This window comes from Esox lucius, chromosome 9 (assembly GCF_011004845.1).
Source record: "Esox lucius isolate fEsoLuc1 chromosome 9, fEsoLuc1.pri, whole genome shotgun sequence".
NCBI lineage: Eukaryota > Metazoa > Chordata > Actinopteri > Esociformes > Esocidae > Esox > Esox lucius.
In genome coordinates, this window is record NC_047577.1 from 9,290,565 (window position 1) to 9,317,512 (window position 26,948).

A 26,948-nucleotide genomic window follows, 5' to 3' on the forward strand; every position below is an offset into this window, starting at 1 on the left:
TCATCCACATGATATCTCTACGGGTTGGAGGCTAACGGCTAACCGGTTCGACGGGCTAACAGCGACATTGGGCTGATAAAAACTTGCCACCGGTGCCGAAGTGAAGTCAGCTTCAGCTCAATGTCCGCCATGCAAACAACAAGAACGGGGAAGGTTTTCTAATGGTCTACAGATCTCCCAGTCGGTATTCACAATCATCACAGGGAACTCCCCTTCCACCCCGCCCCGTACGTTTGGGAAAACAAATCATTGACCGACCCGTCCATGGGCAAACAACATTGTTGATCTGTAGCTTTACAGAAATGACAACATATTCAGACTAGCTGCTGGAGTTCAGTGCAACTGTGTCAAACAAAACTGACAGTTGGCCATGTTCCACACAGGCATTCAATAGGTAGGAATATGAGCTTCAGGCTATTAAGTTTGGGAAACTGTGTAAACCTGGTCTGGTAGTACACACAGCTGTGTGTGTACAAAATTATTTTATGACAGGTAACTTCTGGTCACATGATACCAGGTGTCACAATCCTTTGTCAATGCCCCAGTGTGGTTGAATTGGCCAGTCAGGAGCTTTCCACTTTAAGGCTCTACAAAAACTCCCTAGTTGCTATATCGTGTTTTATTATTAGAAGAGGTAAGCTGCCGTCAGATTGGCAGACAGGAGTAACAGACTTAACAAATCAAACGTAACACAGACTTAAAAAACAAATCGTAACCCAGACTCAAACAAGCAAACAGTAACCTTAAATCAACAAAATAAACATAACCCAGACTTAACAAGCAAATTGTAACGATAATTAACAAAACAATCGTAACCCAGACTTAACAAACAAATGACCACCTATAACACATGTGGTGATTCTTTGCTTTGAACAGCTGGAATAAATATGTGCATTCAAAACTAAAATCTAATCAGCGTTGCCCTACATATAAGAGGAGTCAAGGGCGAAGGTTTGTGTTGAAAATGGGAAGGGTTATAAGCGGGGGAGGGGCTTGTCAATTTGACCTGTCTGTAATATCTATGCCCCTGATCTGTAGCAGACTGAGCTATGGTTTCATTAGCTCCTGACTGCCCCTGAGTTACAGAGGATGGGACAGGCTCCCTGGAGACACACGAGCACAGAGACAGAAGCATATTCAGTTACACGTGTAAATACACACATGAAGGCACACACACACCACACACGCGCACACACACACGCACACACACTGAGGGTATGACTGGGGCATTCACGCCCTTAAGAAACCCGTCCACATCGGCCAATGACATCTGGCTCTTTACGTAACCATGACATCTATTGTAATGGTCTGGGAGGTATCTGCTACTCTAGCTGTCTACTGGACAAACTGTGTGTGGACTCATTTTCCTGTGACTGTGAGAAGCCAAAGTCTTTACTATCCTTCCTGTACCTGTGAGGTCTGGATCGGTCACATCGGGGAAGTGAGGGCATTTGGCTGGATCACACATACAAACTAGATCTGGGGTTAAACGGTTCGGGTGAGAATTAGGGCTAGGTTTTGAGTTTTGCGATAGTTTCAGGGCGTTTTTTCCTGTTTTTTTCGGTTGTCAATAAGATAAGAATTTGAAATAGTGCATGAATGTCATTGGGGCATATTAAATGAGTAGCAGAGTCATGTTCTAAATGGGTCGTTGTGTAGGGGTTGGCCTTGTTGGCACGGAGCGTGTGTGTGTGTTTTTATGAGTATTTAGGTGTATAGTGGCTGTCAGCCATTCATATGTAAAGACTGTGGCTCATCTATTCAAATTGCCAGTCATTGGCTTAAAATGTCCATGACATCATATGAAATCATTGGCTAGGATAGTGGCGCGGTCTCCAGTCTAAATCACAGCATCGTTGATTTCTAATCCCGTGCAACCTGAGTGTGTTTGTGCACAACAGTGTGTATGATTTCTAATCCCGTGCAACCTGAGTGTGTTTGTGTACAGCAGTGTGAAAGACTTCTGTCATTTACAGTTCACTGTTGGTTCTTGGCACTGACTGCCAAAGGGGACGCCTTTTTCAATTAAAACAACATTAAAAAAAGTAATTTGTCCACCCTGTACAATAAAGTGCACGTGGGCGTGTGCGTGTGCGCGCACGCCATGTGTCTTGATCCAGCCAATTTGGGCCGAGTTCTTGACCATGTCTAATCCTATAGTGAGCGGATTAGCGCCTGATAACCAGAACACACAGATGACTATGAACATCTTCCATCCAACTACCACAACCCACGTTCTCTTTCACGCTGCTCCATACACTCCCTCCCTCCCCCACTCCCCCCCCTCCCTCTTTCTAACCCTCCTCCTTCTTTCTTTCTTCCACCCTCCTCTTCGTCAAACCTCCCCCACTTTCTCTCCTCGCTCTTCGTCAGCTCGCCCCCTTGTTTCTCTCTCTCTCACTCGTCCTCTTTCTCCGCCCCCCCCCCACCCCCCACCCCCACCCCCCGGCTGGTCTGTGGAGCTCCAGTGGGGCTGCAGCTAACTGCCTGACTCTGGTGATGTAATAACTACGCATGTGAGGATGTGTGAACTTATCTGGAGAGAGAGGAAAGGGATTAAAGACAGAAACGGGTTAAAGAGAGGGGGGAGAGGGGAGGGGGGGGGGGGGGGAGGAGATAAAAGGCAGAGGGAGAGGAGATTGAATGAGAGGACGAGGTTTCAAAACCTCTAACCTGAACGCTACTTGGCCTCAAACAGCGAGAACCGCTGACCGCCGTGGCCGCCAGACACCGAGGAAGACTCCGACGGAGACGCCGGCCACGCGGGGAGTCACCTGACAGGTTGTGTGCCCACAGGACGCGACGGAGACACCGCTGACAGGAAGGCTCCGGTGCACAAGCACATTCCCTTCACAAGGAACCCAAAAACAACTGTGAAAAGGAGTCAAATGTTTGACCGGGGTCCATCTCCGCGGTGGTTCAGCGCAGCTACGCCTGTGACGGATGTAACGAGGCCAAGGCATCGGGTGGAGCACGCGCGCCACACCACCTAGACGCGAACACACTCGCTCGTTGTCCCGGATGTGCTTTAACCCTTTGCGAACCGTAGGCAGTCGATAACCGAGGACTTTTTCAGGGTCTTCTCTTCCGCACGGGTTTATTCTCTAACCCGCTTCACGCATCGTTTCTGCTCCAGGCGTCGTCACAGAGGACAGGCCACTCTGGCGAATGGCGCTCGTTTAATAACGCCAGATCAAAGCCGAATCAATGTCTGCAAGCTCGCGTAGTGATCTCAGTACTCCACATAGCAGGACTAAATATGACAGGGTGGTATGACGTGTGGCTACTGTGTAACAAAAACAAAACGCAGCGTTCAGTCCTTAATGACCGTTCTTCGGGGGGTTTTACAAGTGAAAAATTCTGGCTGCATCATTCTGCATGCTAATCACTTGAAGCCCTACAGATTTCATAGTCACGTTCATTAAGAGCTCCTTGGGTTATGCACACAGGTGTCAAATCGGGTGTGTCAGTCGCCACGCCCCTAAGTCAACACCAACAAACAGACACCGGCTACTAAAATCCTTCAAATTCCAATTAAAAGGCAAAAGCGCTTTAAGCTTTATGAGAGGCTGGATTTAGGATCACGTGGACACAGTTACTGTCTGATCTCCCTTACTTCCTTCAGATTTGATTAGAAATCAGTCTGAAACCATTTCTGGCGGACTGTCATGGCTCCAATTAGGAAAGTCAATTATTCTCTGTAGAATACATCAATTTATTTTTACACGATGGGGTCATAAAATGTGTTTCATATTCAAATGGGATCACTGCGAAAAAGAATTCAGGGACAAATATCTTAAGTTTCCCCGTTTATGATACTGCCATTATTGTCTTTTAACTGTAAAAATGTGTTCACTTGTGTCAGGAAATGGAAGGAGGATCATTTTTGTGTGCGCACAAGGTCCAACTGAGATTTGGCTTCCACATTCGACCCATCTGAATTCCAGAGATGATGGAGCTGCCACAATGAACACCCAGGCTGTAATTAGGGTTCACCGGCCTTGCTCAGGGACACCACAGATTTTCACCTTGCCAGATCAGGGAGTGAATTGAGAGAGACAGAAAGAAGGAACGAGACTTGAGTAGGAGAGAGAGATGTTGAGACTGACCCAGTGTCCTTTATTTAATCATTTTATCATCCCAATTACTGCCGAGGTTGTGATGAATGTAAAAAATTTTGGGCAGCGAACGATACGTTTCATATTGATATTTGATAGGGCAAGTCATTTTAAAATGAAAATAAGAAACATAAGAAATACACCTGACGTTCGCGATTCCTGCAGTGAAAAGAAATCCTGCAACCACGAGATAATCAAATTAAGATATTGTATCTGTGCCGACCCAGACAAGCCAGAGGACGACACACAGAGACAGTTTAATAACAACCAGAATCACTTTAAGGAACTAGCTATTTTGACAGCTCCATTGCCTCCCCCCACTCTCTCTCTCACTCTCTCTCTGTCCTATCTAGTCGTAACAAGCCAGTCTCTGAAACGCTCACGCTTTCAAACTGGTCGGCATGGAAACGCACTGAGGGAAGAGTTGGCATGTGACTGCTGTTGTTTCAGATTAGTTTTTAGTTTGGGGTCAGAGAGAAGGATGGAGAGAGAGATGATGGAGAGCGAGAGAGAGATGGATGGAGAGATAGAGAAGTGAGAGGCAGATGAAGGCAAGCAGAGAGAGGAGATGCAAGCTGTACTATTCAGTCTGCTCTCTCTTTGTACTCCTTGGGCCGACATGTCATCATGTGTCAAGAACATACCTTTTGGAGAGAGTCTGCATATTGGCAAGATATGGGCGGGACATCGGAAATAGAATGCCGATGCATAAACGATATAGGACTGTAGAATGTAGACATTTTCAAATAAAATCGACAGGACATGCAGCAATGAGCAAATGCTGTCCATACTACATCTTCAATAGGCAAATGCTGTCCATACTACATCTTCAATGAGCAAACACTGTCCATACTACATCTTCAATTAACTTACACTGTCCATACTACATCTTCAATTAACTTACACTGTCCATACTACATCTTCAATGAGCAAACACTGTCCATACTACATCTTCAATGAGCAAACACTGTCCACACTACATCTTCAATGAGCAAACACTGTCCATACTACATCTTCAATGAGCAAACACTGTCCATACTACATCTTCAATGTGCAAACACTGTCCACACTACATCTTCAATGAGCAAACACTGTCCATACTACATCTTCAATGAGCAAACACTGTCCATATTACATCTTCAATGAGCAAACACTGTCCATATTACATCTTCAATGAGCAAACACTGACGTCTCGTGTGTTGGTTGTCCCCGGGCGTGTTTATGCATGACCTGGGGGCTCTCATTGACATTCAAGCCAGGTAGTAGACACTTTTCCGGAGCGACTTACACTGCTGTTCTGTATCACCCCTCCACACCAGCACCACCCTTTACCTACCAGATAGGCACACCCCCTTCAGGGGAACAGAGAGGTAGATGTGGAAAGCAGGATGGAGGGATTAAGAGATGGAGGGACTGAGGATGAGGAGAGAGAGGCGTGACCCATATAAGTAAGGCTGAAATATTTTTAGAAGAATGTGTCCTAATTGGCCAAGCATCGGGAGAGCCACAGCCCTGGTTGCTCCTCCTCCTCCTCTTCCTCCTCATTCACTGGCCTAATCCAGTTGAGTGCACTTGTAGCTGAAATTGCCAGCATGATCGAGACAGAAGTGGCCAGGGGTTTGACCCCGACTGCGTCATAATCAAACGTTCGGCCAGGCTAACCGGTGCATTTGCATTTCAGATTGAAAGTGAAACGGGGAGATGTTGCGCTCGCAGCATTTACTCAGGTTGAGAACTTAGACACGAGTGAGCAACTTTTAACGGACGTGGGTTTCCATATGGCCAAACAACCAATCGTCACTTATCAGTCGGATACCCAGACACTCAACGGAGAAAACAACGCTCCCATATTTGTGTCATTGTGGCGACTGGAGTACAGCTGAGAGGGCCATCCAATCAGGAAGAGAATCCGTGTTCCCCTCGAGAATAGCAACGACTGGATGTTCACATTTGAGCACTGAATAAAGGCCTGACTCTTCTGCACATGAGATGAAGAACAGGGAGAGAAATGTGAGCTGAAGACACCGAAAACCAGGCCAACGTTGTCACACAACACACATCACAATAAAAACAGGGGCAGTCCCTCCCTCAGAGGCGGGCCTTAAAGTACAACACAGGAGTGAAATTACAAAGTCACTTTTCACCCTACATTGAATAAGTTAGAAGCATAGCCTCGGAGAGCTACTGTATCATTGCATCTCTTCATTATAGCCTCTGTGAGATCACGGGCAGAGGCCATCTCCATTCGGAAATGGATCTACGTTGGCGCTTTACTTCCCCCTGCAGTCATGGAATGTTAGCTCCCAGTATTTATTGACTGATTACTCCTGATGACCTTGACAGAATCATGCAATCCTTCCTAAACCAAAGGGGATCCAAAAAAAAATAATAATAACCCATATGAAATTGATGCAAATGAGGTCCCACTCTGTTAAATACTTCAAATCGCTACACCTTTTAAAATGAGCTTTTTGGGCCCCAGAATCTACTATCTTACTCTATGATTAGCCACTTGTGCCTTGTGTTGACCTTCTATATGTATAGTGCAAAAACCATTTGACCTCATGGCGGGTAACCTGAGTAGGGAAACCTCCTGGCCACTAGGTGGCGACGGGGACTCACAAGGTGGAATGAGAGTGAGGTGGAGCAGAAGGTGAGAGGCACACGCTGTAAGAGAAGAGGGTGGACTCACGTAAAAAGAACTCAGCGCCATCTGCTTGGAAGTCCGTGTCTTCTGGAAAATGGTCTATCTGTTTACACATCCCTTTGTAGGAACCTATGAACAAGGGAAGGAGAGAGAAAGGCAGGGAGGGAAGAAGGATATGTGTCATTTTCAGAAACAAGGTCCAACCAAGCTTTGGCCTCGCAAACCCCTCCAAATTGGGAGAGGGGGGGAAGATAGAGAGGGAGAAGGTGCGAGAGGAAAGGAGATTGAGAGGAAGAAAAAGAGAGAGAAAGAAATAGTTGAAGAGGGAGGGACAGTGGAGAGATTGGCAAATTCAATGGTTGTTTTATAGAACATCACACAAAGACTACATACAGGTGACATAAGATTGCATACAATCAACATCCAGTTTATATACACACTTCATCCAGATGGTCTACATTTAGCAATACATACTACATAGAGGTGACATAAGACTACATACAGGTAGCTTACGCACAACATGAAGCTACATACGGGTTTGACAGTTTAATTTCTCTTGAACGAGAGGAAGCTCTCCGTGTGTTTGGCTGGTTCTGCCTGGTTTAACTGCACAGTAAATTGCATACCCTCCCAAACCAGAGCAACTGAATAGCTCCTTGTTTATTAGATGAAAATGTTTGAAAGATGAAAGAAAGAAGGATCGCATTCAAATTTCCCTGAAGGGCGCGCACATTATTTCAACCTTCTTTAAACATACTTAAACACATACACACACACTCACAATGTTACACCATACCTTCAGTTACTTGTCTTTCAGATACAAAGACACAAATAACTACAATATAGTTTACCTTTAGAAATCCGGGAACTGAAAATCACAGACTAAATATTGAAATCAGCCCTTCTAAGCACAGGCCAGAATGCTGCAGCTGAACTGTAAGGCCTTTACATGGCTACTGCTCCACTCTGCTGCAAACATGAGCGGAACCGTTAGTTACTTTTAGTGCATAGTTCAATTTCATAAACACTGGTGCTACAGCCATGCTCCTTAAATGAATAAAACATTGGGTGGTTAACAGTTGCTCGGTAAGAAAGGTCTTAACTTTTATTTATTTATTTTTGGTCCGATTAAATCCAACTCGGCCAGTCTCACGGTGTTTCATCGGCCAGTCTCACGGTGGTAACTTTTTGTGGTAACTTTTTTTTAAATGTTCAGACAGCCTACCGTCGCAAAACCACTTTAAACTGTCCCATGAGTGTTAGTGATTTATCAGACAGATCAATGCGGATGGCCAGCGCCCCGGGGTAAGACAAAAGACAACGGTTAAACCTGAAAACGAAACTGGGAGTCTCGGGAGATTTCATCCAGAAACATTTCAAACGAATCAATTCGGTTATCTTTTGAACTCGCCGAACCAGCGTCGCTCTCTTTCTCTCCCTCTCCCCCTCCCTTCCTGGTCTCGCTTCTCAACAAATGACCACCCACGCAACGGCAGAATCACATACATATGTAATCTGGAATCGCATTCATTCGCTCGATCCTCCTCCTTGTACTCACTCCACTATCTCTCGCTCTCTCTCTCTCTCTCTCTCTCTCTCGGGCAAACTCACGCGCATGTGGGTAAAACCCCGGTGGAACTGAATCGTTCACGGAGGGAGTTCATGGCGAAATGTTTCAACGTTTCAAAGTTGTATTAGTCACTCACGCGCTATATGACACGTGTTGTATCAATGGCTGCGGAACGGCGTTACCAGAGGGCATGATTTCCCGCACAATTGGGCTATTGTTAATGGCTGTGTGCGGGCAAAAATGGGTTTGGGTGGGTTGATTTACAGATATGGCTGTATGGAAGAATTAGAGTTTGGATGTTTTTTTTGGTGGAGTCTGCGGGTGATTGAGCAGCATACTCTCATTGATATCTGGCAACCTTGCTAAGAAACTCGACCTAAACAGCGCTTTCAGTATTGTGAAGAGAGACTGTTTCCGTGCGTGAGTGCAAAGGGGCACTTTGGGCTAACCTCGCCACCCTCTGTCGTGCAACACGACTGCGGCCTGGGCATTTACCGCGGCAGGCGATGATACAGACCTGAATTGTACGTCGGTGAATTTGTTTTGTGTGGTTATTCGAAGGCAAATTTCATCAGCCGTCGAAGTGCGAAGTAACCTCTCATTCACCACGTGTCGCCGTGGTTGGACAACTTTAGGACATTAAAGCCTCTGTCTGTCCTCGGTAACCCATTTTATCAGGTCTACCGCTGCCCACATTTGACGACAGAGCTGGACTGGTGCGTGGGCACCACGTTGTGGGTGAACAGGTAGTAGGCTACACTGTTGAGAGGCACCAGGCGGTTGATCATTTCGATGCCCAGGAATGGCAAAGCAGCATTTCCTGACTCTAACAGCCGATCAGCCTCCTGTCGGCTTCTAGGAAACCGCTGGAAACATTGCGTTGCAGACACAATGTTACATCACCGCAAATAAAAAATAAATTCTAGCATGCCCAAAGAAGAGGACACCTGCCTGAAGTACAGCAAATGACAGAACTATATATAATAAAATGGCAGTGGGAGTTGTTCTGTTTAGTTTTCGACACACCCTTTAATTGAGAACATCCTTTGCAAAATTGTTAACTGAAGATATCTAACAGAACTTAGATCTCTTCTAAAACAGATCCTCACCTAACGTTAACCGTGTGGAGTGTGTTATTCTGCAACTGTCCTCCACTGTTTTTCAAATGAATGTACCGCTAGTTAAAAGAAAAACGGTCGGCCTATGAGTGCCCATGACTCCACATCGGCACCTATGAAAGAGGTGCCTATTGAACACGGTGACCAAGCAATATTAATTGGTGTCACCCAAGTTTCCTAAATGCAGCAGTCAAAGAATAGTAATTCAATGGTTTTAAAGACGTGGAGGAGTCTATCTGATGCTTATTCATGCGGCATATCGTTTTTCCGAATAATATGTTCGGGGGGCTTCGAATAAATGACTTGATCGGCTACAGTTGGTACAGCACAATGCTGCTTGGCTAGTCATCCGATCCAATCATGTCAACTAAGTGCACACACAACTCTCATATGGTAAAGACAGGAGAGCAATTAAATTCATCACCTGTCTCTGTAAGAAATATGCCAGTTGAACATTAGGTGTTCTATTTAATCAGCCAACTTCTCTGACAGACACAAACTACCAGGCATTCTATCAGGGGCATGTTCGCTGTTCCTTAATCCAAAAAACGAATGCAAGAAACACACCGTTTTATATAGTTGGAATTCCGTGCGGCCTCAAAATCACTCAAGCAAAATGCACATTTTGCTTTAAAAAGCAAATTTGCATTTAAGTAATTTAGCAGACCCTCTTATCCAGAATGACTCACAGCAGTGAGTGCATGGCGTTTTAAACACTCAGAGCCTTGGCATTGCAAGTACCATGCTCTTACCCACTGAGTGGGACACAAATAAAACAGTGCCTCACAGAACAATGTCGGTTTGGACATTTCTGAGATGCGCTGTCCTAATTGGAAGTTGCCCAGCACCACAAATCTCTTTGACTTCCCCTGTCTGCAGATAACGTGGGAACCCAAGGTCAGAGAGTGTTCCCCTAATTGCGAAAGAACAGCAGCAGTGTTCCACCTGGTGATGGAGTGCGCGATAAGCTTGACATTGGCTTGATAAAATGCTCCTGGTTAAAATGAATGACACACCACTAATGGACCACTCTAAGAGTCACAGCAAAAAAGTTGTCACGAAAAACTTTTCCCGATTGATTTATTACACAGTTACCAAAAACACACCACGCTTAACCAACATTAATAAATAGACAAAGGTGAAAACTAAAAAGAGAATGAAGGACTTGAATTGCCCCTGTGTGGTGATGCTAGCCTTTGAAACAAAGAGATTATGAAATAGAATTGGGACTTCAGCTACTGCGCGGTTAGGGCACTCCGTTCATCACCTGAATAGTGAAATTCGAACCCCATTTGTTCATTGAAAAACCATAGTGTCTGGCTAATACTCCTGTTTATCACCCTAATGCAGTGTGGACACGCTGGTGACGTCAAACTGAAGAACCAAGGACACAGTAGAGCAAGGGTTAGGGTTAGGGTTAGGGTTAGGGCCACCCGGCCATCCGCTCCGGGGACAGTGGCAGGTGGGGAGTTTGACTGGGGCGGTACACCTGTCAAGACTAAGATAAACAACTCAATGCTAACAGAGTGCTGTGAGATGAGGATTTCAGGGCCATTTCAGGTAGAACATGTCTTATAAAAAAAAAAAAAGGTTTCATCGTAACATAAAACGCGAATGTATTTGGCTCTGTCTTTGTCGAGCCAATCAGTGTCTTCCGCCGTTCAGGAAATTGCAGTGCCAATTCTGATGAACCACGGGTGTGATGGAGTCAATGTGGTCCGTGACCGGCGTATCAGACCACTTCATTATGACTGGGCAGTGGCCATGTGCCTGGGTCACCTTGGCGTGTTTGGGTACTGAAACACTGGCAGACATTTGGAAAAAGGTGGGTACAATCCGCTGGCCAAGGGAGAAGTGAAGTGAAGACGTTGCATCAGACATTTAGAGACAATGACAGCCCTCACACACACAGACACAAAGGAAACCCATACACACAACCCACTCAAGTACAGCTCTGGGAAAATATAAGAGACAACTGCACTTTTTTCTTTCCTTTCCAAAAAATTTGAAAAGGAAGGGTTTGAGTGAGGAACAGAATGGTTAAAATTAAGAGACCTTAAATGAAGAGGCATTTTTTTTCTGGAGCTCTGTACAGTGCTCAAAGGTTTGCATACCCTTGGAACATTTATTTATTTTTATTTAACAGAACATATCTGAAACACCCCAAAAATGTAACTCTTAAGGTTCTGGCATTGAATAAAGCCTTAAGATGATGTTGGGAAACTGGCCTTTATTCAGTCTTGTGTAACTCCCTGGCATTCCATCCTGAGAAACAAAACCCTATGGATGTCGAAAATCAATCAACCTGATACTTTATTTCACTCCATCTATCTGTCTCTCAAGAAACAACCTCCCCTAATCGATTCTCCACTTTCAGACAGCAGTGAAACATGAGCTCAGTATTCTCTGTTTCTGTATCTTAGTCTCTTAGTCTAGTGTGTTTGCATGTTTGTGTGTGTGTGTGTGCCTGTAAAGCCATCACACCCCTCCAGAAGGCCCAGGGGCTTTGGTCATTGGAGTACTGACACACTCAGACTCGGAACTGGAATGACATCATCTACCGTAATGAAAATCCAGAAAACCCATCAAGTGCCGAGGGGAAATGCAGTCACACACACACACACACACACACACACACACACAGGTACACACACAGACATTCTGTCATGAGAAATGAGGTCATATATAGACTAGACCCAAAGACCTTTAAGAATATCTTTTAAACTGACCCTTCCTTTCTCCCTTCAAATCCCGATTAGCTGATGTTACAGATCGATACACCCGCACGCACACACACACACACACACACATTCGCCTTCTCTGACACCAGTGAAGTGTGTGCCCGTGTGTGTGAGTATGCACGTGTGTGTGTGCGTGGGAGTGCGGTCTGACAATAACCACGAATAGAACCCGAAAGATTCTTCACTTTTTCTTCGTCTCCTTTCTCCACACAGCTGTACTTATAATGACATGTCGATCTCCCAAATCGTTCTGCTAAATTATACATCCTCCTTAAGCTCTAAGCATATACCATTATTCTTACAGACACACACACACACACACACACACACAGACACACTGCAACCCATTTATCCCCCCAGCACGAAAAGGCCAAATGGTAGTGTGATTTAAACCAACGAGAGTGACCCTTAAGACTTCATCATCCACACGGAGGCGTCATTGTAGGGCTTGACCTGACCTCTGGGTTAAAGATATGATGAAACGGATGGAATGTACTGTATTAATAAGTATACACTCTGACTCACTGTGGCGAGAGAGAGAGAAAGAGGGAGGGAAAGCGAGACGCTGTGAACTTATGACGTCTGTGTTTGCGGCTAGCTACTACGTTGGCTGTACTTTGAGTTTTACGCTAAAGTTAGCTAAGCTGCTTTTCTTCTTGCTGCTTGTGTTAGCTTAGATACTCTAACTGTAAGGCAATCAAGTGAGAATCGATGAATATCAGAAGACGGCCAAGACAGATGCTAACCCAACAAGAAGTATTTTGCCAGAAAAAGCAAACCACAACATACAATGGGTTTTTATGGTGTTTGGCCACCACAAATAACCTTTTGTTGATTTTTACCTGTATATGTAGTTATCTGTACAGTATATATAGTTACCATGCAATGTTTCCTTTATGTAAACCATTTCCAGTATTCCAGTATGTAACTGTATATCTACTTTTTCCTGTATATTAACTGTTACTTGTATATCTAGTTATCTGTATATCTACTATTTCCTGTATATTGACTGTTACCTGTATATCGACTGTTACCTGTATATCTAGTTATCTGTATATCTACTGTTTCCTGTATATTGACCGTTACCTGTATATCTAGTTACCTGTATATCTACTGCTTCCTGTATGTTTACTGTTACCTGTATATCTAGTTACCTGTATATGAAGTGACTGGTATATGTACTGTTTCCTTTATGTTGACTGTTACCTGTATATTTATCTATGTATCCAACTGTACACCCAATTACCTGTATATCTAGTTAACTGTACACCTAGTAAGCTGTATATCTAGTTAACTGTACACTGGGTTTGATGGTGCTCCAGTGGTCTCTGATAGAGCTTCGGTTAAATACATCCCACGGCTCTTTCAGTAAAACACCACTCGTCCATCTTTCCTTACTGTTTCTGTCAATTTAGTTGCAATTTGAAAAGAAGAGGGAAGAATTACACAAACACTGCTACCGTTTTAAATTTTTAGACAACAGCCAAATTACTTCCCTCACCATTCAGACACACACACACAATTTTGTTCTTCAATAACAGCTAATTGGCCAGTGTTCAGTTAAATTATAACAAGATATACACTCACCTAAAGGATTATTAGGAACACCATACTTATACTGTGTTTGACCCCCTTTCGCCTTCAGAACTGCCTTAATTCTACGTGGCATTGATTCAACAAGGTGCTGAAAGCGTTCTTTAGAAATGTTGGCCCATATTGATAGGATAGCATCTTGCAGTTGATGGAGATTTGTGGGATGCACATCCAGGGCACGAAGCTCCCGTTCCACCACATCCGAAAGATGCTCAATTGGGTTGAGATCTGGTGACTGTGGTGGCCATTTCAGTACAGTGAACTCATTGTCATGTTCAAGAAACCAATTTGAAATGATTCAAGCTTTGTGACATGGTGCATTATCCTGCTGGAAGTAGCCATCAGAGGATGGGTACATGGTGGTCATAAAGGGATGGACATGGTCAGAAACAATGCTCAGGTAGGCCGTGGCATTTAAACGATGCCCAATTGGCACTAAGGGGCCTAAAGTGTGCCAAGAAAACATCCCCCACATCATTACACCACCACCACCAGCCTGCAAAGTGGTAACAAGGCATGATGGATCCATGTTCTCATTCTGTTTACACCAAATTCGGACTCTAACATCTGAATGTCTCAACAGAAATCGAGACTCATCAGACCAGGCAACATTCTTCCAGTCTCCAACTGTCCAATTCTGGCCTCTTTGTAGCCTCTTTTTCCTATTTGTAGTGGAGATGAGTGGTACCCGGTGGGGTCTTCTGCTGTTGTAGCCCATCCGCCTCAAGGTTGTGCGTGTTGTGGCTTCACAAATGCTTTGCTGAATACCTCGGTTGTAACGAGTGGTTATTTCAGTCAAAGTTGCTCTTCTATCAGCTTGAATCAGTTGAATCAATCTCCTCTGACCTCTAGCATCAACAAGGCATTTTCGCCCACAGGACTGCCGCATACTGGATGTTTTTCCCTGTTGTGCGTGAAAATCCCAGTAACTGAGCAGATTGTGAAATACTCAGACCGGCCCGTCTGGCACCAACAACCATGTCACGCTCAAAATTGCTTAAATCACCTTTCTTTCCCATTCTGACATTCAGTTTGGAGTTCAGGAGATTGTCTTGACCAGGACCACACCCCTAAATGCATTGAAGCAACTGCCATGTGATTGGTTGATTAGAATAATTGCATTAATGAGAAATTGAACAGGTTTTTCTAATAATCCTTTAGGTGAGTGTACATTTTACACTGTACATTTTTGGAAGTCGAACACCACCAACCATCATTATCGTCGTAATCAGCATCATCATCAACTCAACTGTTTGCACCAGGGCTAAGGCTCACACCTGAACACCCGCCACATGGTTGTCCTCTATTCATGCCCCCCAGACGGCAATTATTAGCAAACAATTGGGCCAGTGAACTTCTTTCCTGCCATGTTTCTTTGCGGTTTGCGAAGCGGCTCGTTCGGCTGCGTGAGACAGACTGGCAGTAATTCACCATTGATTTATGCATTGCATCGTCCGAGTACCATGCAGGAAGTTTAATGCTTTCAGCAAAAAATCTACCTTTCGCCCCTACCTTTTCCCAAATGTCTCCACAATCAGAAAATGCACACATATTTGTTACATATATATATATATATATATATATTCAGTTGTCTCTTAATTTTAACCCTTCTGTTCCTCACTCAAAACCTTCCTTTTGGACTTTTTTGGAAAGGTAAGAAAAAGGTGCAGTGGTCTCTTCATTTTTTACGGAGCTGTATATGTATATATACACATGTCTTATATGTAATAAGACATGTGAGCCTTATCTCAGAGGATGTTCAGAAAAAAACCTTTAGATTTCATACCAACAAACCTGTACACTAGTTGTGTGTGTGTGTGTGTGTGTGTGGAACAAGACAAACATAACTCCTCGTCTTTGTAATGGTTATGGATACAGTGAGGTGTTATTGCGTGATTGCATAATAATTTCTTTAACACTGATAAACTCTGACAGCGTCAGCGAGAAGCACCGTTTTCGTTTTACACTCAAAAGTGTACACCCGTACACACACACACCCAAAGAGACAAGGCGGCATGTTGAATTTAACACTGTCAGTGTTGATTCACCAAAGGGGAATTCGCTGTGTAGACACACACACACACGCACACGCACTCACTTTGTCAGACTCATGTAAAATGAAGCCAGCCGGCGTGCTGACGTGCACTTCTACGAGTCATCATACATATATGTATCACGGAGAGGGGCAGGCAGCACGGCGCTCCGCTACACGGGTGTTAAAACTCCCGAGTGCATCTCGACGTGACATCTTACCACCCGAACAGGTGACTACAACACAAGCATTCTGTCTACAAGGACACCTCAACAAATCGCGTGACTACCGATGCCGCATGTGTTCCGCTCTGGCCCTCCAAGCCCTCCCCCCGTTGCTTTCCTCTAGGCAGGGCCTGCTTCCGACCCGGGACACCGGGTAGGTGCAATTAATAATGAGGTAGAACAGAAAACCGGAAGGATCCAGACCTCATATATGAATGAGTTGAATACCCCTGTACTATAAACCCCAGGGTGTTGCCATTACTCAAACCACTTGAGGAAATCGACTTCACTTCAAATATTTTAGTGCAGGTAGTTACTTGAAATTGTTTTGCAGTCAATGTTACAGCCAATTAAGTCTGTCAGAGTCCAGATTTGAGTTGTGCTTTGAATTGTGTAATATACAGTAGTACTAAGACAGGTCACCAATATATTGTCCCTGGGAAAGGACAATGAAACAATTCCAAAACATCAACCTGCAGTAGAGCATGCTGGGAAAATATTAGTGAAAGCCAGTATCACGTTAAACATTTTAAGTCATCAGTAACATTTCATCAACTCAAAGTTCAACTCAAAGTAAAGTAAAAAAAGCCTCAGAGTTTATTGTGTGCTATAGACAACAGCTATGGCAGCTACTCAGCTTTCTTTTCTTCCGGGATCCATGTTGGACTGTGGATGGATGTGAACATAAGGAGTTTAAGATGTGACAAATGAAAAGTGTAGCTTAACAACGTGCAAACTGAATTTATTTTACCCCGTTAGCATTCAAGACAGCTATTATGTCACCAGAAGTGACGATAAATGCCAATTAATATGTTGGTTTACCAGGCAGGCGTGATGCTTTCTCTCCTCTCCTGTTCTCTCCTCATCACGCAGAGGCATGGCATACAGTACGTCCCCCTCCTGCTTCCAGTGCTGCTCCGCTTCTCCTGTGTTGCAGCTCCAGCTAATTAATTTGCTGCTGAAACGGTTTCTCTGGCTGTTAACTGTATAACTTTGGTTTTACTGATCATCTTGGCTTGTGATGACCACACAGTGATTCCCCCTTTAATATTTGCATATTCGAACAGTTGTGGATTTCTTCCTTGACATTGAGGCTGTCCTGGTCGTGGCACACCAACAGAGGGCGGTGGACATTTTCACTGTCCTGGTCGTGGCACACCAACAGAGGGATTGGTCAGGTGCCTGCAAGCTCAATTATGGTTGTTGGTTAAGGAATGCGCCATCCTCCGGCGCATATGCGCCAGCATATATGCAAAAACATTGTGTATTGGATAACATGATAGGGGAGAAACATTGGTGAAAATTCAGTGTCCAGTAGTATGGGGATTATAGTTAATAGAAATGAGTTGGTTGATAGGTATTTTGGGTTTGGACAGATCAAGTCTGACCTTTTGAACATGGATGTTAAGAATGTAAGAATCTTTGTAATCATCTAATTCACAACGAGTTTACCTTTACCTGTTGTGACCAGATGAACAAATGAATGCAAAGTATGGTATCTGTTGACACCAGTGGATGTTATATATGAATGGCCTACAGTACAGTATTGGCAGGCGTTATATAAACTTGTGGGTGTAAAAAGGTTTTACTAAGTTCCCAGGTTTACCAGAAATACTAATATAGAGAATCTTCCAAACAGGATTTTTGAAGACGTGGGAATTTAGGCAAATTCAAATGAATTGAATGCTACCCTACACAAGGGCTTCATGAATTGTGAGTGACCCATGCAACAGTGTTTCTGTGGATGGCATTACCGTGTTGTTTGATTCATCTTTAGGAACGTTGGTCAGAGGGAGAAAGACAGAGAGATTTGAAGAGATGACTGAGGAAAAGAGAGAAAGAGGGATTTATGGAAATAAGGGAGAGAGGGAGAGATGGAGATGGGGAGAAAGGGAGAAAGAGGAAAAGAAAGGTGTCAAGAGTGAAGGAGATACAGTATGGGGAAAGATAAAGAGAGGGTATGTCTGCTTTCATTAATTCATCTCTATGGGGAAAAAGCAGCTGTGTGTGTACTGAGGACTGTTGCATTATGGGTAGTTGTTGAATGACAGGGAAATTGCAATTGATGGATGAGGAATGAGATAGAAAGTGATAAACAGAGAAAAAGAAGGCAAGAGAAAGATTAAGAGAGATGGAGTGGGCAAGAGAGGTGGAGAGAGATGGGAAGATGGAGCAAGAAAGAGTGAGAGTGAGATAGAGGAAGACAGAGTGAGAGAGAGAGAGAGAGAGAGAGAGAGGGGCTGTGAGTCACCATCACTACTTATATAGGGCACATCCCCCCTCACCCCATCTCTTTTAGTCGTGATGTGATGCTGATGTGTCTTTGTGTGTGTGTGTGTGTGTGTGTGTGGATTTCTATTTACATATTGACATGGGCAGTTCTGACGTAGGCCACGGACAGATATTCAAAGAAATGCTAAAAATAAATCACAGTGACACAACTTTACCACCAACACTTTTGCCTGAGTCCCAAATGACACCCAGTGTCCTAGTGTTTGCACTACCCACAGAGCTCTGGTCAGAAGGAAGGGACTAGGCTGTCTTTTGGCACACAACCTTCAACCCTTTCTTAGATTTCTCTCTCTCTCTCCCTCTCTCTCTTGCCTCCCCCTGTTTTTTCTCTCTCATTCTATTTCAGCCTCTGTCTCTCCCTTACTCTCAAGCCGCTCTCTCTCTCTCCCCCTTTTCCCTCCCTCTTCTCCTTCTCCCTCTCTCCTACCTCCCTCCTCTCTCTCTCTCTCTCCCTTCCCGCATCCCTCTCTCCATCTTCTCTCCTCCTCCCTCTCCTCTCTCCTGCTCTCTCCCTCCCTCTTTATCTCTCTATTTAGCCATTGCCTAATATTACTTACACAATGCGTACACACACACACACACACACAACACAGATTGGTAGTACAACCTCTCTCTACACTTCCTTCTGTCCCTCTCTGTACTCCTCCCTCTACCACTCTCTCACTGCTCTTAAATTCTCAATTAAGACCACTCTGGTGTTTCCTTCTCTCTCTTCCTCCTCCTTTCTACATCCCCCTGTTCCTCTGCCTGTTTCACCGATCCCATCCCTCTGTACCTCCCTCCCTGCATGTTGTTGATCATTCCTCTCCTAACAAGGGAGCTGATGTTAACAGGTTTAGCAACCACCAAGAAGATCAGTAGAAAAACACTGGGAGCTGCATGGTGTGTGAGTGTGTGTGTGCGTGTGTGTGTGTGTGTGTGTGGCACCATTTACTCAGTGAAGAGAGCGATAGCAGGCGGAGAGGGAGGCATGGTGAGTCATTCCACTGCAAGAGCCTCTGGGTCCACACACACACACATACACACCAACACACACACATACACGACAACACACACATACACACAACACACAGACACCAACACACACACAGACACCAACACACACACAAACACACCAACACACACACACCATGCACACACACACACACACACACACCAACACACACACACACACACCAACACACACACACACACACACACCAACACACCATGCACATACACGCACACACCATGCGCACACACCAACACACACACACATACCAACACACACACCATGCACATACACACACAAACACACACACCATGCACATACACACACCAACACACACCCCATGTACATTCACACACACACACCGATACGCACACACCATGCGCACACACCAACACACACACACACACACACACACACACACACACACACACATACCAACACACACACCAACACACACACCATGCACATACACACACACACCATGCACATACACACACAAACACATACACACACCATGCACATACACACACACCCACACCATTCGTCTTCATCTCTGTCTTCATCTTTGTATTCATCATTTTTTAAATCTTTTTTGCTTCATCTCTGTCTTCATCCCTCTGTGTTCATCTGTCTTCATCTCTGTCTACATCTCTCTGTCTTCATCTTTGTTCTCATCTCTGTCCTCACCTGGATTAATCCTCCTGTCTTCATCTCTCAGTCTCTTTCTGTCTGTGTTTGAACTGTTCAGATTTGTCACAATGACGCAACATATGATGTAATAAATGAGCCAACATTTCTTTAAATAAAAAATGTCTCTCTCCCTGTCCCTCCCTCTTTCTCTCCCACTTTCCCTCCCTCACTTGTTCCCCCATTCCATACAGTTTATCTTCACATTCCTCCATCCCTCTCTACAACACCCCCTTTTCCCTGTGCCTCCCTCTCTCCCTTCCACAGATGTTGTCTGGGCAGCGATAATGGAATGGAAGTGCATCCCGAGGCCAGTGAAGTACTTGTCGTTTTGGGTTGAAGCCGTGCTAGACTCTCCAATGGCGTACAGACCAGAAAGAGAGGAAAACACACATGCCGTCACGCAAGCTCTCTCTCTCACTCTCTCTCTCTGTCTCTCTGTGTGTGTGTGTGTGTGTTTGCGTGTGTGTGTGTTTGCGTGTGTTTCTGCAGCATCGCACCGTTGCTGTTTTTGGTTTGTTGGCCTGTGCGTGACATCTGCCTGTCGCACAATATTCAGATGACCTGCAGTGCCATAAGTGATGTTGAACACGAAGCGCGGAAAGAGTGTGAAATATATCCGTAATGAAAACAGCACATGCTTTATGTTGTATCAACTTTACCCCGTGTGGGACTGGTAACCAGGTGTGTGTGTGTGTGTCTCGGTTTTTGGGTCGGTGTGCAGAACCCTGTATGAGACTGTCCCTGACATTGGTAGCTACCGCTACAGAGCATCACACTTCACCTGTTTCCTGGGATGGTGACCAAAAACTCCCCATCCAAAACAGCCTTGAATTGCACACAGCCTAGTTCAACCCCTCTACAAATTATTTTTTGCATGATGGATTCTCTCTTTTATCTTCCGTCTACCCCCCCCCCCCGACCCCCCCCCCCCTCTCGACCCCCCCCCCCCTCTCGAGCTCTCCGTCCCCCTCTCTTTCTCTCTCCAAGCTCGCTCACCCTCTTCCTCTCTCAAACTGCTTTAGGCAGAATGATTCATTTGTGGCTATTGATTTCTCTTGTGTTAAAAGAACGAGGGATAAAGAGAGACAGAGAGAGGAGGGACGAGAAAGAGAGGGAGAGGCAGGGAGGGAGACGGACAGAGAGAGAGAGGGAAAGGGGGAGGAGCCCATCATGTATTCAGGGTAGTATTCTATGCAGGTCTCCAATGATACTTGGTGGAGCTGAAAGCCAATGCAGTGTGATGCACCAAATCACCTAAACACATATCTCTTCACCTCCTCCCTTTATACCCTCTTCTCCTCTGTTCACCTCCTCCCTTTATACCCTCTTCTCCTCTGTTCACCTCCTCCCTTTATACCCTCTTCTCCTCTCCTCACCTCCTCCCTTTATACCCCTCTTCTCCTCTCTTCATCTTCCTCTCTTTATCTCTCCTTCTTTTCCTCTCTTCACCTCCTCCCTTTATACCCATGTTCTCCTCTCTTCACCTCCTCCATTTATACCCCTCTTCTCCTCTCTTCACCTCCTCCCTTTATACCTATGTTCTCCTCTCTTCACCTCCTCCCTTTATACCCCTCTTCTCCTCTCTTCACCTTCCTCTCTTTATCTCTCCTTCTTCTCCTCTCTTCACCTCCTCCCTTTATACCTATGTTCTCCTCTCTTCACCTCCTCCCTTTATACCCCTCTTCTCCTCTCTTCACATTCCTGTCTTTATTTCTCCCTCTTCTCCTCTCTTCACCTTCCTTTTTTTATCTCCCCCTCTTCTTCTCACGTCCCATTCTTTTCCTATCTTGACCTACCTTTCTTTTTATCTCTGTTTTCCTCTCATCTCTGCCCTCTGTACCTCTATCTTTTCCACTCTTCATACCTTCTTTATCTCTTTTCCACTCTTCATACCTTCTTTATCTCTCTTTTCCACCCTTCATACCTTCTTTATCTCTATTTTCCTCTCTTTTCCACTCTTTATACCTTCTTTATCTCTATTTTCCTCTCTTTGACACTCTTCATACCTTCTTTATCTTTCTTTTCCACTCTTCATACCTTCTTTATCTCTCTTTTCCACTCTTCATACCTTCTTTATCTCTCATTTCCACCCTTCATACCTTCTTTATCTCTATTTTCCTCTCTTTTCCACTCTTTATACCTTCTTTATCTCTATTTTCCTCTCTTTGACACTCTTCATACCTTCTTTATCTCTATTTTCCTCTCTTTTACACTCTGCCTCTCCTGCGCTCTCCCTGGTCTTGCTCTACATAATGCTTGGATGTTCATTGAATGTCTTGCCATTTTTCCCTCTATCAGAAAAGAGAGAATGAAAGAGAGGAAAAAAATAAAGAAAACCAGGCAGTGAGTCACTGAAAGACCAAACGCATGTAAATGACCTATCCTCTTGCCTTGTTTTTAAGCCGGTGGGAAGATAGAAGTTGATAATTCCAGCAACAACCCACACAGCCAATAATGAAAACACTGGTTGGGTCCCAAAAAGCTGTGTTCCCTATATGATTCTAGAGCTCCATCAGTCCTAGTGCGCTAAAAAGGGAATTTCCATTTGGCACGCAGTCTCACAATCTCTCTGGTGGCAGACAGCTAGGGTGTGTTGTTACACACACGTACAAACACCGACACGCAGCGATGGCACTGCATCTGCCGACTGTCTAACAAAGGACCTAGCCTAATAATTAGCCAAGGTGTAAATAAAGACACACACAAACACACACACACACACACACACACACATACACACACGGACTTATGACACCCCTTCCACTTCTCCACAGGCCTTTTGACACAAGCATCAGTCTACAACGCTCCTCAGGCCTGGCTCACATGAATTCTTGTTTCAGGACATCCCTTCCTGCTCCCTACTGGCACTTGGAAACTGCACCGCCATTGGAGCCCAGCCCACGCTGTGAGTGGGTGGGTATAAGTCTATGTTGTTGTAACAGGAGTTAATGGAAGGGTTTTCTAGAATATTCAGAGTGCAGAACCGGAGCATTCATATATACTTTCGTGTGTGTGTGTGGGGTGGGGGGGTGGGGGATGGGGGGGGGGGGGGGGGGCTTAACCTCTGGAATAAGTCTAAAAGTGATTGGCACCCAACATTGATTGGCCCCTTATGAATACAGCCATAACTAGCCACAGTGACATGACATTGCAACAACCTTAATACGACTGACATTTCTCCTCTGCCTGCGGGTTATGAAGCTATGAGAGAGGTGGTCCTAGAGCTAATTCATCATCTGTTTGCCAGTGTACATAAAACCGAAAATACCCGTATGCATAAATCACCCCCGTTTGCTAATGACAAACCTGAATGAGCAGAGGGGCCAACAATGGCCTGTAGAAGATACGTAATTAGTTGAACGGAGCCCACCTGTGTGGAATGAAGATGTTTCACATGATTTTAGGTGAAATACAACTATCCCACACAGTTGGTTAATGCAATTTCTAACAAAAACTACATCACAAAGACTAGGGAACATTCAAAGCAAATCTGAAATAGGGCTCTTCAAAAGCGCCAATCAGGGGTAGGATTCCAGAACATTTCCAAGGCACTGAATATCCCCCGGGGCTCAGTAAGTCTATTATTAGGAAAAAGAGAGAATACGGCACAACTGTAAATCTGTCCAGTTTGGGCAGTCCTCAAAAACTGAGTATCAGGGCAACAAAGGAACTACTAAAGGAGGCCACCAAGAGACCTCTTGGAACTCTAAAGGAGTTATGGTCTTCTACGTCTCAGCTGGGAGACCCTGTGCATACTCCAACAATAGCCAGGGTGCTTCCCTAAAGAGGCTTAATAGGAGAGTGAAAAAAGAAAGCCATTGTTGAATATAATATACGTCAAATCTCAGACAGATTTCGCCAGAAGGCTTGTGAGAGCCTGAGACAAAGTCATATAATGTTCTACAGTCTGATGAGACGAAAATAGTGCTTTTTGGCTCAATGCTAAGTGCTATGTTTGGCACAAGCTTAACACAGCATATCATCACTGCGAAGGATGGTGGTGGCAGCATCATGCAATGGGAATGCTTCTCTGCATCAAGGCCTGGAAAGATTGTGAAGATAAGAAGGCAAAATAGATGCAGCAAAGTACAGAGAAATCTGGGAAGAAAACCTGCAGAAGTCAGCAAGAAACCTGGGATGCATCTTCTAGCAGGACAATGACCTTAACACTGGGGTGCCTTCAGGTCAATGTCGTGGAGTGGCCAAGTTAAAGCCTGGATCTCAATTCACATGAGAAAACAGAGTTAAAAACTGTTGTTACCTAAGGGTCACCATCCAACTTCACAGAGTTTTCAAAGAATTGTCAAAAAATTGCAGTGTCCACAGAATCAGGGCTGGTGTTCAAATTCTGGTTACTTTAAAGTATAAGCATTATGGGTGTGGTTTACGGTTAGTAATTAGGGCTTGGGCTAAGTTTAGGCATTACTGTAAGGTTGCTGAAGTTAAGGTGAGAGTTACATAGTGTTAGATTAAGGCTAGGGTTAAAGTTAGGGAATGCGGTCTCTCATTTCTCTGGGTCCCCAAAAGTGTGTGTGTTGCATAACACATTACATAATAGAACGATCCACTGTCACCCACGTTTGTGTGTGTTTTCCTCCTACAGGAGTGGTTGAATGCTGGTGTGTATCTGAGTCACTCTCTGCACGTTGATGACAAGGCCAGGCCAGTATAATTCCATGTACCAGTGGACGACTCCTTGGGTTCTCCAGGGCCAATGCTCTTTCGATTTCTAAATCTACCTGATAGTTGCTTGCACACAGAGTCACTCGGAAGTCAATCAATCAATCAAATTTATTTATAAAGCTCTTTTTACAGCAGCAGTTGTCACAAAGTGCTTTTACAGAAACACCTGGCCTTAAACCCCAAGGAGCAAACAACAGTAGTGTTGAATTTCCGTGGCTAGGAAAACTCCCAAAGAAGGCCGAATTTTAGGAAGAAACCTTGAGAGGTCCCAGGCTCAGAAGGGTTACCAGTCCTCTTCTGGCTGTGCCGGGTGAGATATTAAGAGTCCAATTGGAATAATTAATAAATGCATGTGGGCTAAATCCAGTCTATTTAAATTTAGACTAGGTCAGAAGTATGACCAGATGGACAAGGACAGGGACAGCAACAGGCCCACCAAACCAGGTACTCTGCAGTTGTGGACCAGGACCTCATGTCCTCCTAAAGTTTAAAACGGGAGTAGACTGGGAAAATTAAGAAAATGCATTCCTCATATCAACAACGATTTATAGTGGAGAAGGAGAACTTAGTGGGGAAGGAGAACTGAAGTGTTTCGGCCTTTTACCTACACCGACATTTGGTATGTTAGAGGTGATCGGCAACTCAGAGGATGTATGACGTTGACTTTGAGGGATGACTCAATGAGTGAAAGGGGGATACCTTCCCGCACAATGCCCCGCCTCCTGTCCCTCACCTGTGGAGGGACAACTCTATCCTATTAATAACACCTGCTATATAATACACTGATCTACAATACACTGATCTACAATACACAGATCTACAATACACTGATTTACAATACACTGATCTATAATACACTGATCTATAATACACTGATCTACAATATACTGATCTATAATACACTGATCTATAATACACTGATCTACAATACACTAATCTATAATACACTGATCTACAATACTCTAATCTATAATACACTGATATACAATATACTAATAAATAATACACTGATCTACAATACACTGATCTACAAAACACAGATCTACAATATACTGATCTACAATACACTGATCTTTAATACACTGATCTATAATACACTGAGCTACAATACACTAATCTATAATACACTGATCTACAATACTCTAATCTATGATACACTGATATACAATATACTAATAAATAATATACTGATCTACATTACACTGATCTACAAAACACAGATCTACAATATACTGATCTATAATACACTGATCTTCAATACACTGATCTATAATACACTGATCTACAATACACTAATCTATAATACATTGATCTACAATACACTGATCTACAATACACTGATATACAATATACTAATAAATAATACACTGATCTACAATACACTGATCTACAAAACACAGATCTACAATATACTGATCTACAATATACTGATCTTCAATACACTGATCAACAATACACTTTTCTACAATACACTTATCTACAATCTACTGATCTACAATACATTGATCTACAGTACACTGATCTACAATACACTGATCTACAATATACTGATCTACAATACAATGATCTACAATATACTGATCTACAATATACTGATCTACAATACAATGATCTACAATATACTGATCAACAATATACTGATCTACAATATACTGATCTAAAATACAATGATCTACAATATACTGATCTACAATATACTGATCTACAATATACTGATCTACAATATACTGATCTACAATACAATAATCTACAATACAATGATCTACAATATACTGATCTACAATATACTGATCTACAACACGTGGATCTACAATCCCTTTTCTCTGCCATTCACCATGCCCCGCCCATGCCATTTACCAATCCCCGCCCCTGCCATTCACCAAGCTCTGCCCCGCCATTCACCAAGCTCCGCCCCTGGTCTTGCCCACATCATACAGACCTATGAAGCACTTTGTAGAAATCATGACAGAACTGCAGGGAAGTGATGACAACTTTATTTATTTTTACCGGTGGAAGCTCCACAGACAGAACAGGAAAAGAGTTGTTGAGATACCTCCATGATGTACATGATAACTCCCAGGGGTTATGAAATGCTCATAAAGGCTGTTCATAACTGACATTTTCATGTTTTCTAAATCATACAATACCGCCCAATGTGTGAATGATATTGGGATAAGATATTTGGACGTATATCAGCACATGCTCAGGTTCACGTGGCTGTAATTATGCAGGGGTTAATTCCTCATCAG

At 44.0% G+C, this 26,948-nt stretch overlaps 1 protein-coding gene across 1 annotated transcript in view; it reads right to left on the minus strand.

Annotated features, from left to right (window-relative positions):
- Positions 1–26,948, minus strand: part of LOC105031192 (voltage-dependent calcium channel gamma-2 subunit) — a 47,097-nt gene that overhangs the window by 7,184 nt on the left and 12,965 nt on the right. Inside the window, exon 2 of the mRNA XM_010905479.5 lies at positions 6,811–6,894. Within this exon, the coding sequence (XP_010903781.1) occupies positions 6,811–6,894 (84 nt within the window). The remainder of the gene's footprint in view (positions 1–6,810; positions 6,895–26,948) is intronic.